The sequence below is a fragment of the Pseudorasbora parva genome, chromosome 1 (assembly GCF_024679245.1).
Source record: "Pseudorasbora parva isolate DD20220531a chromosome 1, ASM2467924v1, whole genome shotgun sequence".
Lineage (NCBI taxonomy): Eukaryota > Metazoa > Chordata > Actinopteri > Cypriniformes > Gobionidae > Pseudorasbora > Pseudorasbora parva.
In genome coordinates this window covers 36,658,727-36,674,411 of record NC_090172.1, presented here as the reverse complement: position 1 = coordinate 36,674,411, position 15,685 = coordinate 36,658,727, and the positions used below count along the sequence as shown (strand labels likewise).

General features: G+C 36.8%; 1 protein-coding gene across 3 annotated transcripts in view; it reads left to right on the top strand.

Annotated features, from left to right (window-relative positions):
- Window positions 1–15,685, top strand: part of cep89 (centrosomal protein 89) — a 137,092-nt gene that overhangs the window by 44,988 nt on the left and 76,419 nt on the right. For all 3 annotated transcript variants that reach the window (XM_067439805.1, XM_067439813.1, XM_067439818.1), the window contains one exon: window positions 4,844–4,992. In XM_067439805.1, the coding sequence (XP_067295906.1) occupies window positions 4,844–4,992 (149 nt within the window). The remainder of the gene's footprint in view (window positions 1–4,843; window positions 4,993–15,685) is intronic.

Here is a 15,685-nt window from a genome sequence, read left to right as displayed (position 1 = left end):
TGTGAACAGACCTTTAAGGTAATAGATTTTTCACTAAATATTTATATTACAATTTCATAAATTAAAGAAAAGAGTGAACATTTGCTGCGTTCCAGTTCGTTTTTAATATGCCCTTCACTCGCGAACTTCCCTCCATCTCTCGGATGTGCATCATTGCTTACGTTGCATGAGTGCCCACTACTGGCTGAACCTTTGCAATCGACTGAACTGGAACGCCCTAAGCCCTTGATCATTTGGAATCCACTATGGAGTGTATTTATTATTATTTTTTTCCTTTACGAAATTGTTTAATGCAACATTCTATATGTATATAGGTGTATTTGGGTTGTTTTAAATGTTTAAAAAAATATTTAAAATATCATAGAGTTGTTTGTGGTGGGTTAAATTGAACGCGATATGCGGTGACGTCACAATCGCATTGCATTGTAGTATATAAAGCTGCCTGATGTGTACATATGAAGTAGACTCGCTCCCTCTGTCAAAATCGAGGGAGCAAGGGTCTGTCCATATAAACTTCCCTTGTTCACTTCATGAAGTGGAACGCACTTCAAAATGGTGGCAGGGATTTTCCCGATGGGAAGTGCTTAGGGAAGTTTGCAAGTGCATGTCTATTAGTGGAGTGGAACGCAGCACTTGTCTGTAGCATTGTAAAGAGGATCCATCAATGGTTTTACCTGCGATTATGTCCTTATTGTAACAAATGCTATTGTTAAACAACTACAAGAACTATGTCTTTTTTTCATAAGAGCAAGTACAAGTAAGAAAAAGAGCTTTAAAGTATGTGCTTTCTTGAATTGACTAAACAATTGGTTTTCCCCATATGTAGAATGAGTTCTTCTAATAATGAGAATAATTTTCAGTCAAACTGATATGGTTTTAGGTGCTTAAATATAAAAATGCATCATATATACTCACCTAAAGGATTATTAGGAACACCTGTTCTAGACATTGTTTGTTCATAAAAGTGATATTTCTTGTGCTTATCCTGGATCCCTCAACCCACATAAAAAATTGCGTTGGCTTGCGCAAATTTTAACATTTCACAGATTCACAATGTTTGAGCACCTGCACATACGTCATTATTCAACAGAAAGCTCGCAATGAACATGTTCAGGACTGTCCCTTTAAACTACAAGAATTTTGTCTCAGGGGTTGATTTATTATTATTATTATTATTATAACATTTCACATTTCAACTTTAATCTCTTTACAATGGATTAGCATGACTTCCACATTCATTTTACATTCATTTAATTTTTTTTATAAATACCTTCTATTTACTCATTCATTTTACCCTCATCCCAGACCCAGTTAAAGTTAATTATTTATAACCCAGTTATAATTAATTATTAAAAATTAATTATAAAATAATGTATTATGAATATGGCATCTCTTGGAAGGCCTTATCTGCCACTATACATGAGTGCAGCCTATTTACGTTTATTGTAAAATGTATGTTTCTGTTATGAAAGGGCCGCTTGAAGGCTTTTAAAAGTATTCAGATTGAAGCTAGAGATTTAAAGGGATAGTTCATCCAAAAATTAAAATTTTATGTTTATCTGCTTACCCCCAGTGCATCCAACAAGTAGGTGTTTCTTTGTTTCTTCAGTAGAACACAAATTAAGATTTTTAACTCAATTCATTTCGGTGTGCCAGTTAGGGGTGTGCGATATTTAAAAAAAATATGTGGGATTTTCTCGATAACGATAATTAGACAATATTTTGCTGAGTGTGTTATTGTAATGCTACCTTGGTGCTGGTGACAACAAATGTTTACCTTTATATATATATATATATATATATATATATATATATATATATATATATATATATATATATATATAGGTAAACATTTGTTTACCTAATTATATGGATGCATCATCTTTTGTGTTAATTTCATGAATTTAATGTAATTCAATTGTAATAATAATACACAATAGGGCTGTTACAATCAAATTAAATGAGTATCAACAAATTTCATCTGCGCAGAAGCTGCGTTTGAAGTGGCATTTACATTTACTGTTTAATGAGCTTAGAGGTGACAAATAACCTGTAGTAATGCATAAATAACGTTTTGATGTTTTAAACATAACATTGAATATTGATATTTGAAATTATTTAAAACGTGAAAAGATTCTCTAAATGTGAAATTATCTTAACTGTTAAAAGCCTTACTAGGGACAAGTGTTGCGAATTAGCCCTGGCTATAAACACTGTGATACATGCATCGGATTGTTCTTTATGTAATAATCTATGTCGATTTTGTATCTGTTGTATCTGAAATAGAGTAAAAATGGGCAATATGGTGTCTAAAATGCAAGTCATTATTAAATTCTTGTTTAGTAAACTCATATTTGTTATCATGCGGATATCTGGATTCTTCCTGTGATATTTATTAAAAATACATGCAGTAAAAGCATTCACCTGCACTAGTCTAATCTTTAAGACTACATCACATAGTGTACGCGCGCACACACACACTCTGGGTGTGTGTGTGAGGGATATACTCGATAATGTCAGATTGCACATTGTTAAAACGTCAATTAGTATATTATTCTATTATGGGACAATTACGTTGTCAATGTGTCTTCATGAGCCACAGGGCTCTTTGTGCATGTTGTCTAAGCATGTTTTCTTTTTGCTCTCATAGAATTGTTACCCATTCACATGCATTATGTCTGGCACAGCAACGTTAAAAATCTTAATTTGTGTTCTACTAAAGAAACAAAGACACCTACATGTTGAATGCACTGGAGGTAAGCAGATAAACATAAAATTTTGGGGTGAACTAACCCTTTAAGCGTAGAGATGTAAAACTGATAATCTAAAGTAGGAGTGAAATAAACTTAAACCATTTAATTGTTTATTGTGTGAAAAAGATTTCATCAACGTTCACACAACTGTCCTTCAGCTGTGGCATCATTCCCATGACAACCAACAATTTATCCCACAGTAACGTTTTTTACAAAAAATAGTCTACCTGGTTACCAAGGAGACAATGGTGTCAGTGAAGAGATGATTTGTGAGACGTGATGTGTGTAGAAAACGACTGTCAGTGTCAAGTCAAGAGAAATATTACTTGTGAACAATTTATATGAATAAAGTAAAATATTATTGTGGTTTTAGGATGTCTAAAATTGTAAATATTGGTGTATAAAAATATTTAGAATCAGTGGTGGGCCGTTGGTAATAGAGAAAACTCTGGTTGTTTGGTCAGATTAGTGAATGAGGCAGTTCATGAGAATAAAAGCAAAACAGCGAGCAAAAAAGTCAAAGCGGTACAGGATGCGCATAGTTGACAGTTGGCTGTAGTTCTCTCTCTGTTCAAGTGCAGCTTTTTTGCCCCGAATGAGTCGATACAAGGCGACAACATAGTAGGCTTTCAACAGCGCTAGTTCTGTGGCGTTGTTTGTTATGTCCCTACCCTAAGGCAAGACAAATTTGTCTGCAGGTCTGTTCCAGAAATGTTGAATATATATTGTTAGGGGTTAACAGCTTATGACCCAGGACCAGTAGTGAAGAAATGAAGACAGAGTCAGGATTGCAATTAAATAAAAGAAAAATTTACTTAAGAATAGTTTGCAGTTTCAAAAGCAGAAGCCAGCTTCAAGTCTCACAAGGAGTTCGTAGGCCGCGCTCCCTCTCTCACCGTCTCGTTGCCTCGCCCTATCGTACATACAATTGTCCCAACAGTTATACCATTTTCAAGGTCTTATCCACGTCATTACTGCACTGTGGATGGTTCTGATTGGCTCAGAGAAAATGCACAGTCATGGTAAATTTCCACTCGAGTCAGTTAATCTGATGCACGTTTCCACTGACGTGTCACTTGTTGACGCTTTCACAGCAGAATTAGGCCTGTAGTGACCTTCCAGATCTGGAGCAGGCGCCAGCTTGCCCAGAACAACAAGTCCACCCATCTCTTAGGGTGCCCATTGAACACCATTCTGATCTGTAACAGAATATTGCGCACATACACAGATACACAGTCTCTCCAAGGTTGGAGCTGATTAAGCTCCAGTTCTAACCAGTTCTTACCAAAACATACTGATAACATGTGCTTTCCTTTAGTGAGAGGGACACACAATAGTACAGGCAATATTCATCTTGAGTCTTTAGTGTTTCAGTAAAAGGAAATATAAAAGGAATAAAACATAATAAATTAAATGAAAGACAAATCCATATTTCCTATCTGGAAGCCGGGCTAAGTGAGCAAACTCTGTTACTGCACTCCTGACATGTTAGGGGTGTGTGATACCTCAAAAACACAAACACACGACCTTGTTGCCAGTGTTTAGTGACACATCACACATCTCTAGGCCAGACCCTCAGTCACTCCTCAGAGACCAAATATACACTTTAGAAAACAAGAAACTAAAACAAAATCATAACTGGATAGAATCATTATAATAATACAGGATAAATATTGATTAATGTTTTGATTATAAAGTTAATTAGGATATAAATATATACAGGTATATTGAAGCGGCAGTGGATTTCAGAATCCCCCCTTCAATATATATATATATATATATATATATATATATATATATATATATATATATATATATATATATAATTATAATTATAAATAATTATATAATAATAAATAAATATAATTTCCAACATTAAATAAATGGCTATTTTACATGTGGTGGCAATGACGGAATTCTCCCATGATGCATGTACCTACATTTCCACTGGTTCCAAAGGGTCCATAGTTGAAGAAACTGTCTGGGTGGGAGTTATTGCCTTTTCCTGAGTTCTTTTGCTCTTTCAGTGTGTGGTTTTGCATAAATCAACTCTGATGTATGTGTCTAACTGTGTATGTGTGTGTGCGTAGGTGAAGGCGAGAGCTCCGAGTTGCTGAGTCTGAGGCAGCAAGCTCAGGAGCTGGTGGATGAGAATGATGGGCTGAAGATGACAGTCCACCGTCTCAACGTGGAGCTTAGCAGATACCAGGCTAAATTCCGACCGCTCAACAAGGATGAGGTAAAAAAGCTCACTGTATACCACTTTCAGAGGCATGTTTTAGAGACAGGTCTATAGGCTCAATGTTAAAACTACATGTAACAAAAGTCAGTTTGGAAGGAAGGAAGAAGACCGAGTCGGCTTTCAGGATACTCTGTAAGTGTTTATTTCCAAACAAAACACAACGCTCCGTAGCATTTCTCAATACGACAACACTTTCAATAAATCAGTCCATGTGCTCTCCAGAGCTTACTGTAGCTTCTCCCACAGCTTCTGAGTCTCCTGCCGGTCTCTCTCCCTGTATGTGTTCCTTGAGCTGATTTTATGCCATCTCCACACCCACTACTGGAATAAGACACAGGTGTTAATCATTTGAACTTGATCCACTTATGCCACTTGTCTCCCAACTTTCTCTCCTGTCACAGACCTCACCAAACCACACCCCTCCTGGCACGCTACATGATTATAGGCTTGTTCGACTTCACCTAGCGATGCGCAGGCCGATCGGCGGCTGACTTAAAGCAGTGCATGCCGGTTAGAAATTTTGTCCGACTTGAGACAGCGCCTACGGCACGTGACTGTGACGTATGTCAACAAAGTACCGCGAGAGCGATTCGAGAGCAGGCGGCTGATGCAGCTGCTGCAGATTCTCAAGGGTGGCTGCAGGAGGCTGCTCGAGCTCTGATGACGACACAGCTGATCCACGATTGGCCAATTCGCCGTATGACAGCGATCACGTGCGTTTCGTGTTTATTCTAAAAACTTATGTCACGCTAATGCTCACAAATCATTTATTTATAACAGTAAAACCTCTTTTCATGTAGTCGCGATGTTATATTGTCATGTTTATCAAACTAAAACTGATAAAAACCGTTGACAACACTTCATTAATACTGTAGGTTTATATGTTGAACTTTAATCTTGTCCAAATAGATGCTTTATTAAGCAGTACATAAAGTATTGGATGAAAATATCATTTGAAACATCTGTGTATTTGAGAAATATTGCATTTATTTAACTTCAGCTGTGATAAAGTTTGCAAACGCAGTGCAAGCGTCACCACGGGAAGCAGAAAGTGTCCGACTTCACGTCTCCGTTTGCAGCTCCTCCCCGCCTGCACTCGGCTACTCTCGCCGATCGCATGCATCCAGCCGCAGCCGATGTCGAACACACCTAGTGATTTTCACTGGCTTAGGAAATTTTGTGCAAAATTACTGTGAATAATCCCTCCCGTCAGCTCTCAATCTTCTCATTCTACTGGTCATACATATTAATGTTAACTATATTTAATGGTATATAAAAGCTTGACATTTTCCCATTTTGCGTTAGTTCTCAAAGTTACTAGAGGTGAAAAGAGGAGAAAGCCACTAATGCTACAAGTGCTTGCAAAAGAGTGTGCACTACTTTCACATACTATGGGTATAAAAATGCCACACAGCCCTTAATTAAAACTAAAGTCTCAATTGCCTTGTTCTGTTTTGATGTGAACTGAAGTTAATTGCTACAAATCTGCATTGACTGATTTTGGAGTAGTGCTGGAAACTAGTTAATTTTTCCTTGTAAAAAGAGCTCTCAGAATTTCGGCAGTTTATCTGACACTGTCTACTTTCAGTCTTGCAGGGTGTGATTAGCTAATGCCACAGTAATGATATGCAGCTTTTCCTTTCATCTCCTACTTCCTGTTTAATGCAGAGATGATAGTTTGTGGGGTATTATAATTTCAAAGGAGCACTACCAGCGAGAGGTTGAGATCAGATATGTGTGTGTGCATGGAATCAGAGATCGTTTCTGCTTTACCCTGGTGTGCAGCTTGCTTTAGCCATCTAAATTCATTTGTTATCTTCTAGCGCCTCTGAGATAGTGGGCAGCTGAGAAAATATCCACAGCTATAAATTACATAGACCTTTATTTAACCATATCCCTTCTAACGAATACCTTCTTGACTTTGGTGTTTAAACGTGCAGGGATTTGCAAGTAGGAGCTATAATGTTGAAAAGAACCCTGTAACTAAACAGCTGAGTTATCGTAAGTTTTAATGAGCCTTTCTGCATTGAATAATAATTGGAAAGCACTCAGAGGAATTGCATAACTAAGCTTCTTTAACATGCTTCAGAAGAGTGTGACAGCCAGAGCGCAGCGTGACCTCTTTGCCATCCGTATTTTAAAGGATCAAAGATCTCAGATTTGTCCCGCTGGTGTCATTTTATTAAGGCTGAAGGTTGAGATTGAGCTTATTTTATATTGATGAGGGCTGTCTGGCTCACCGGTTCACTGAGAACCAGTGACTCTCCTGATTGCTTAGATACTTAAGTATAATATATTAATCTGTTTTTCATTTATCTGTACATAGTACTCAGATGACTGACATGCTCCTCGTTTAAAGATGAGCTTAGGGTTAACAGTCCCTAACTGCAGTAAATTTGAAATCTGCTGATCACAGAGCTGTTTTTTAAATATTTAAATTCCCTTTTCCATATCTCAAAAGGCTTTGTTTAATAGTTTGAATATTTAAAAAAAAAATCATATTGTTTATGTTCATTTAGCGAGATTGAACATTTGATTTTCCTTGACTCTCGAACTCTTGGTTGTTAAAAAAAAGAGACAAGTTTTAATTAGGACGCTGTTGTGTGGTTGGGCAGAAGTGAATGAATGGGGAGAAAGGAGACAATCGGCAGGCTAAATATACTCTTGTCACTTTAGTTTCAGGTCAGTTGCCTGGACCTTCTGCTCTTTCTTTCCCGCGTCTCTCCTTCCATCTCAGTAGGGTTGAAACTTAAGGAAATGTCACCTTTTTAGTTAAAGGAGAAACTTGGCTCTCTCTGAGTAACTCTGTGCAAAAGCCTCTGTTTTTTACAGCACTGTTGATTGCTTCCCTTTCTAGCCCTAAGTGGATCAGTGTAACACTGAATGCGTCTGAATGCTCTGTTGAAGGAGCGGGCAACAGGAATCGTGTACGGGAGGTCTGTTGGAGTGATTAGGACAGTGAGTGGCAACATTGCTGAAATGTGATTGAGTCATTAAATCTGGGGACTGTCAGCAGTGTTACTTTTCCTCTAATTAGAATTAAAAAGTACATTGCAAACAGGATCACACAGCACCTTACAAATAAAATAATTTTAAAATAAGTAGCTTTTATTTATTTTATTTTTATTTTCCCCTATGAATTTATTGACCTATAATGAAATTAAACTAAATGTTATATAGGTACATATACAATAGTTGAGAGAAATAATAACAGCTGCTTCTTGCTGATGTCTTTTTTTCACAAAAGGGACAGGGTTGTGGTTTACGCATGTGGCTTTTGTAAGAGTTTGTATCAGCACTTAGAATGTACTCTACTCATTATTCACACGCAATTATAGAACACATAATTATAGATTTAGAAAATAATCCAAATAAGCATTGTGATTGATTGCGAAGCCACAGTGACATTTTTGACAATCAGTGACAGCGACAATCAAAAAACAATTTTGAAAAACATGCATAGTAGGTAATATACGTATGTAATGAGGACTGCTGTTTCATAAGGGCATGTTAACATTCAATTTAATGTAAAAATGCTACAAAGAAATTCTTGTTCGTATTACAAAACATTCATTTAAAGGTGTCATGAACTGGTCTTTTTATTATTTTATACTGTTGTCTGCAATAGCGTACTGTGGGGTTTCAGTCAGGGCCTTCACTAACCACACACACGCACACACACACACACGCACACACACACGATCAACAAGCCGTCGCCAGAACAACACACACACCCCCACGTTTGTTTTTGTGACATATGGGGACATTCCATAGGCGCAATGGTTTTTATACCGTACAAACCGTATTTTCTATCCCCCTACACTGCCCCTGTCCCTAAACCTACCCATCACAGGAAACATTCTGCATTTTTACTTTATAAAAAAAACCTCATCCTGTATGATTTATAAGCATTTTGAAAAGTGACATGGCCAATGTCCTCATATTTCACCCTCTCCTGTGTGTCATAATACACACACACACACACACGCAAAATACAATAATGCACTGTACGCAATACTACTACGAACTTTGCTTTCATAGTGTTCGTTGGGAAGGGGGCAAGCAAAAAGTACATGCGAGACAAAAAGGCAATTTGACTATTTATTGATGATACTGCACTCACGTGTCACCGTTTAGGCAAATGGTGAAAAGAATCAAAATCAGCTGGCACAAATACTCTTAAAGAAACAAAAATACGGACCATCCAAAGAACATACAGAACATCCAAAGAAACAGAAAAAACACTGCTTGTTAGCTAACATTACCGGCTTGACATCAGGATCGATCATTCGCACGCAGCCTGCCATCCGCAGCGGCCATAGTTTATTTCACACAGAATTCTCACAACCCGCGAAAAGTTCAGACGGCTGATGACATCAGCAGGGGGTAGCACACCGACACATCGCTGGGCCTCTGGGCCGTTCTATCACTACACATCAAATTTTGATTGGCTAATGACCCATGTCAGTCAAAGCTATGGTCCAATGGAAAATAGCAGCTTCAACGGAAGGCAAGCTATTCTACTAGTGCTGGTCCTCGGGGCTGTGATGCGTTTAGATGATGACATATGGAAAATACACCAAAAATAAATACATTCTTTCTGTAAATATAATCGTAAGTATATATATATATATATATATAAATATATATATATATATATATATATATATATATATATATATATATATATATATATATATATATATATATATATATATATATATATATATATATATATATATATAATGATTTTGACAGGGCCAGCAGAGAAGGCCCTGCTGGCCCTGACAGCCCACCATTGTCTGAGGTCAACTTATGATGTTTGCGTGGTTTTTACATTCAAAAACATCATAATGAATAAGTAATAGGCTATTTTCTAGCCTGGTTTTGAGGCTCTGTCCTGCTACGCTCAGACTTGGAGTATGGGTGTGTCACACTGTAGACTTGGAAGTAAATGCCCAGATTGGATAAGCTTATATATAATAAGCTGCAGCTCCCTCGTCAGTGCATGTGGGAATTGTTTTGAAAGCGTGTGGAGAAACATCAACTGGAATGATTCGTCCCACAGGGCTCGCAAAACGTCTTTATCAAACAAACACAATGAGCTATCTCTTATTCACCCGCTATTGATTGGAATGTAATTTTTTGTATTACTTAGGCTCACCCAATCGGTGGATATAAGCGCAAACCATGCATTACACACACACAGACACCAAGTAAGTTGCAGACAGTATGATCAAAACATCCGTGATTGTATTTTTTCATCAAATATCAAGTGAAGAGAGTGAACAACTCGCATCAAGAAAGAAATGTTATTTCACTATTTATGATAGGTGTCGGCAGGCCCGGCTTATGTTTTGGTAGCCCATCTAGAGAACACATAGCCCCGGGACGTTAGGCTTTGTGAGCCCTGGCCCATACATGTCCGAGTCTGATCCCAAATCACGATAAACCAACAATGCCACAAATAAAGGATTCTTTAGTCTTTGACAGCGTGCTAAGTTGTGTTCTGTTAAACATGTACACATAATTAATAGATCTATATCAAAAGATCTGTAACAATGCAATTCTATCACATTTTTTACTCACATAAGTGTGTTGCTTCATTCATTCATGTAATCTCATCCAGTCTGCAAATCAAGTCTTTTGTTTACAAATGAATCCGTGATCAGAAAGGAAGGAACAAACGCCAATGTTTTTCCCACGTGAGCTGGATGTTCATTAAAAATAAAGTTCATTCATGCATGCATAATATTGAAATCCAAAGGAAGCTTATGCGGCATGTTTATTGCTTAAAAAGTTGGATCCGGTTTAGCCCTGTGTAGGCCTGTCATGTCAGTGACACGAGTCGGTGGGCAGGGCTACAGAATCAGGATCTGTTCATCTTCTGTTGATGCGGTGTTTAACCACACATTGACGCCAAGGTGTGGCACATTCTAAGATCGATCATTTGTTGGACCTGGTGTCAATAAAAGCTTTTCTTTGTTTAACAAGAAAGTTTTCAGCTCTGAAACTTACAGGATATTCTTATATTACCATGACCATTTATATATCAAAATCTTAAAGGGGTGATGAATTGAGAAATCAACTTTCCCTTGAGCTTTTGATATATAAAAGTTCATGATAATATAAGATTATACTGTAAGTTTCAGAGCTGAAAACTTTCCTTTTTAGTCAAAGAAAAGCTATTATAGACACCAGGACCAGAAAACGATCGTGAGCTTCATTCTTACGTCATAGCGTTAAATTTCCAGGTTGACTTCTGCATTAATATATTAATATCGATCTCTAAATAAACAGGACCATGATCAGATAACAAAATAGGGCCAACATGACAAGAGTTCACACGATGTATACATTCAGAGGGAATGAAAAAAAATCCAGTCTTGAATATGAGTTATGAGGATGGGAGCATCTTAAATATTCAATGTTAGTCCAGCATGAATCAGATCTGTTAAGAAACCAACTTAACATGTGTTTAATTTGTGTAGGCCCAAAATATAACTGACAATTTTAGGGAGCGAAACCCCACCTAATTCCCTTGGTTTCATCATAACAGAGAGTTTGAGTCTAGGTTTTTAATGATTCCAAATCTACTTTGAAATTGAAGGATTAATTCTTTAAAAAAAAAATCTGTACTTAAGTAACATGGCAAATTTTGAAATATAAAAGTTCATTCTTATAACATTGATCCTACCAAAAAAAGAAATTTGAAAAGAAGAAATTCAATTTTTTTTGGAAGAATCGACCAGGTAGGTTCTTGGAATTTGGAAGAATCGACCACAATCTATCTGATAGGTTCTGATTGATTTTTGTAATTAACTGGGGATAGTTAGCCTTATAAAAAATCGAGCAAATTAGGTGTAACATTGATTCCCAGATAATGAAATAATGAAAAGTGCACCGGAAAGTGCTAAATTAAAAGGGGGTTGTCATGGCTTCAGGGGGAACGTGCAAATACAGTGCTTGAGATTTGTCCAAATTGATCTTATATCCTGTGGAATTACTATATTTTTCAATTACGGCAAATATTGCGTCTATAGAGGTCTCAGGATATTTACAATAGAGCAGGACATTGTCTGCATAAACTAAAGGTATATACGATGTTCCTCGAGGCCTATTTTAATACCATGTATATTAGTCTTAGTTCTCACAGCAACAGCCAGTGGTTCGATAACCAAAGAGAATAACAATGGCAAGAGTGGGCAGCCTCGACGACAGCCTCTGCTTACTGAAATTCTGTCAGACAACACTTTATTAGTGTTAACTTGAGCTATAGGTTTAGAATACAAAAGTTTAACCAAACCGATAAAATTAGATCCTAGATCTATTTTTCTTTTTGAACGCCTTTTCGGCATCAAGGGATACAATGAAGGCAGGTTCCTTGGTGGTATTTAAATGATCAATAATATTTACTACTCTGCGAATATTATCAGTGACATATCTGGACTTCATGAAACCTTTCTGATCTGGGTTGACGATGTAAGAGATTTTGCATTAATTTTGTAGTCCACATTGAGTAAGCTAATTGGGAGATAAGAAGAACAATTTACTGGATATTTGTCTTTTTTCAAAAGCAGGCTTATCACCGCCAGTGACCAGGATTCAGGCATAGAACTTGAATCTAGAGTACTACTAATTGCTTGCATTAAAATTGGACAAAGTTCAGGCCAAAATTGCTTATAAAACTCGAACGGAAACCCGTCTGGGCCGGGAGCTTTACCAGTTGGCATAGATTGTATAGATTGCCAAGTTTCTTCTTTAGTAAAGGGGGAATTTAAAAAAGCTCTAGTATCCTCCGAAATGCTAGGAAGAGAGATCTCATTAAAAAAATTCAACAAATCCTCACTGGAACCACTGGACCCAGCTGTATAAAGTGTTCTGTAAAAATTAGAGAAAGCAGTGTTTATGTCCAAGGGATTGAAGATCAATCTGCCTTCAGACGTTTTAATTGCTTTTATGGTTCTATCGTTCTGCTCTTTTTTTAAATGATATGCCAAAAGGTGACTTGGCTTGTTGCCAAACTCATAATAATGCTGTCTACTGAAAAATAATAGTTTTTTAACATGTTCTGTATGATCTAGATTACACTTGGCTTTGGCATTGTTTAACAGAATCCAGTTATTTTATGTTGTTTTTCCAGAAATGTTTTTTTCAGAAATTTACTTCAGCTTCTAATTCTTTCCTTTTTTGGGTTCTAAGTTTCTTCATCAGAGAAGCATGGGCAATAAGGTGGCCCCCGCAACGCGGCTTTGGCAGCATCCCATTTCAGCGCAGGGGAAACTGGCGAATTATGATTGTCCTGCCAATATTGAATTATTTTCTGTTTTAAAAAAGAGTGAAAGTTATTATTGCTTAAAAATGAAGTGTTAAATTTCCAGGTTGACTTCTGCATTAATATATTAATATCGATCTCTAAATAAACAGGACAATGATCAGATAACAAAATAGGGCCAACATGACAAGAGTTCACACGATGTATACATTCAGAGGGAATGAAAAAAAATCCAGTCTTGAATATGAGTTATGAGGATGGGAGTAGAAAGTGTAATCTCTGTCTTTAGGATGCAGCTCCCTCTAAATATCCACCAGGCTGAGATTCTTGCATGTATTGCGCAAAATGTGTAAGAATTTACTACAAATTGAAACCTGGGGTGATGATTTTTATAAATTTCCATCAAGTACGCAATTGAAGTCACCTCTCAAAAAAACAAAGTTCTTGTGGTGCTAATTAAATTCTAAGACAAAATTAGGGCAATCTGTATTTGGAGCATATACGTTTCCTACAAGAATTAATCCTGAATTGAACACAAATCTTCCTTCAGTATCATGTTCTGCATGCTCGAGAATGAATGGTATGTTTTTATGAATAAGAATTACAGTGCCCCTACTATTTAAGAAGAATGAGGAAAAATAAATCTGACCAACCCAATCTCTTTTCAGCTTCATATGTTCTAAAATGATAAATGAGTTTCCTGTAGTAGTGCGATTGATACATGTTCTTTTTTAAGGAATGTTAAAATGTTCTTCCTTTATTTTACATGACCTATGCCCTTCACGTTCCAAGTTACTAATTTAAGAGCATTCAGCATAAAGAAGTAGAGATACAGACCGCAGGCAGCCAGAGATTTACCCACGGACGCGAACTCAGGCCAGCTGATAAATTCGCCAGCTGATAACAGGCCAGCTGATAAATCCGAGTAGAATCGAAGCTCTGAACCATTGTGAGTAACAGTCTTGAACAAAAGCTATTCAAATGACAATGGATGTTCTGACAAAGTTACTGTGGTTTCTGGAAATAGTTGTGACTAGCTAGTTTATTTCTCTTGTGCATCATACTAGTAGTTCAGCAGTGAGTTACACTGTTGCATGGGAAATGCACCCAGGACATCTGCTTACAACCTGCTATCTGCCCTGTGTGTTGTAAATTGACTTAGGACTCAGAGAGTCAGAGAGGTCACTCACCTGTATCACACTTAGGGTGGGTTGCACCATTAAAGTGTTAGTCCAAAAAAATGTTAGCAATATATATAGTAATTTGCCAATTTCAAAACAAAGCTTTGATCCGTTATGAATCAGTGTATCAATTAATGATTCAGTGTATCAATTAATGATTCAGTGTATCAATTAATGATTCAGTGTATCAATTAATGAATCAGTGTATCAATTAATTATTTAATTTAGGTTTACTTTTTTTTAACCTGTAAATTTAAAGTTAATCCCTAATTGAGATTTAAATATGAGTTTAAAGTTATGGAGCAAAAGGATTAAAATTAAATATGAATTAAATCCTGGATCAAAATGATGGTTTAAATGTTAACCTGCTTATTTTTAAACAAGGTTTACAGTTTTGTGCAACAGAATTTTTAGATAATCCTTGATTTAATATAGATTTAAATGTAATCCTTATTGGTGCAACCCACCCTTATCTGTAAAAAATAATGAATGTCATTAGACATCAGTCAAGGTTATCATAATATAAAAACAAAAGGGTGTGTTTTAGAGGACGAGAGAAGGTTGCAAACCATGTCACGCTCATAAAATATGTCTCTTAAACTCACAATGGCAGTTTGTCCTTAAGCAGCCTCTGAGCTACGTCAGCTCTGTGTGTGTGTGTGTGTGTGTGTGTGTGTGTGTGTGTGTGTGTTTGTCTTATTGTCCTGAGGGGGCCATTGGCTCATGTCACTTGTGAGTTCTGAATTGCCCTCTTGCATCAACGTCCAAAAGAGGCTCATCTCCCATTGCTTTAAAGCATATATCCACACACCCGCTAAAACATGCTCCACGCTGCTGTCAGACTCTATCCCATCATGTCACAGATTTAATCCAATATTACTAATCTCAATGACTACACACCGTTCTGTTATTGACATTCCCTTCAACTGTTTCTTTACTTGGAAAGAAACTAAAGCTACTCTTCACACAGAATTTGTTTTTTTTCTTCTGTCCCACTCTTTACATGTTTTATGATGTAAATATGTTCTAGATTAATGTGTTTCGCTTGTGGATTTAGCAAGGTCTCACTCATGACACAGTGTTCTAAATGTCAGAATTTTTTTTTATAAATGTGTCTCAAAAGGACTGAGTATTTTCCACACTCCATCATGTGCACAGTTCAGCATGCAATTCTTTCAAAGTATTCTCCTTTGGTCATGAGCGTTCAGGGCATATGTCTGGTGGACTTTGTTTT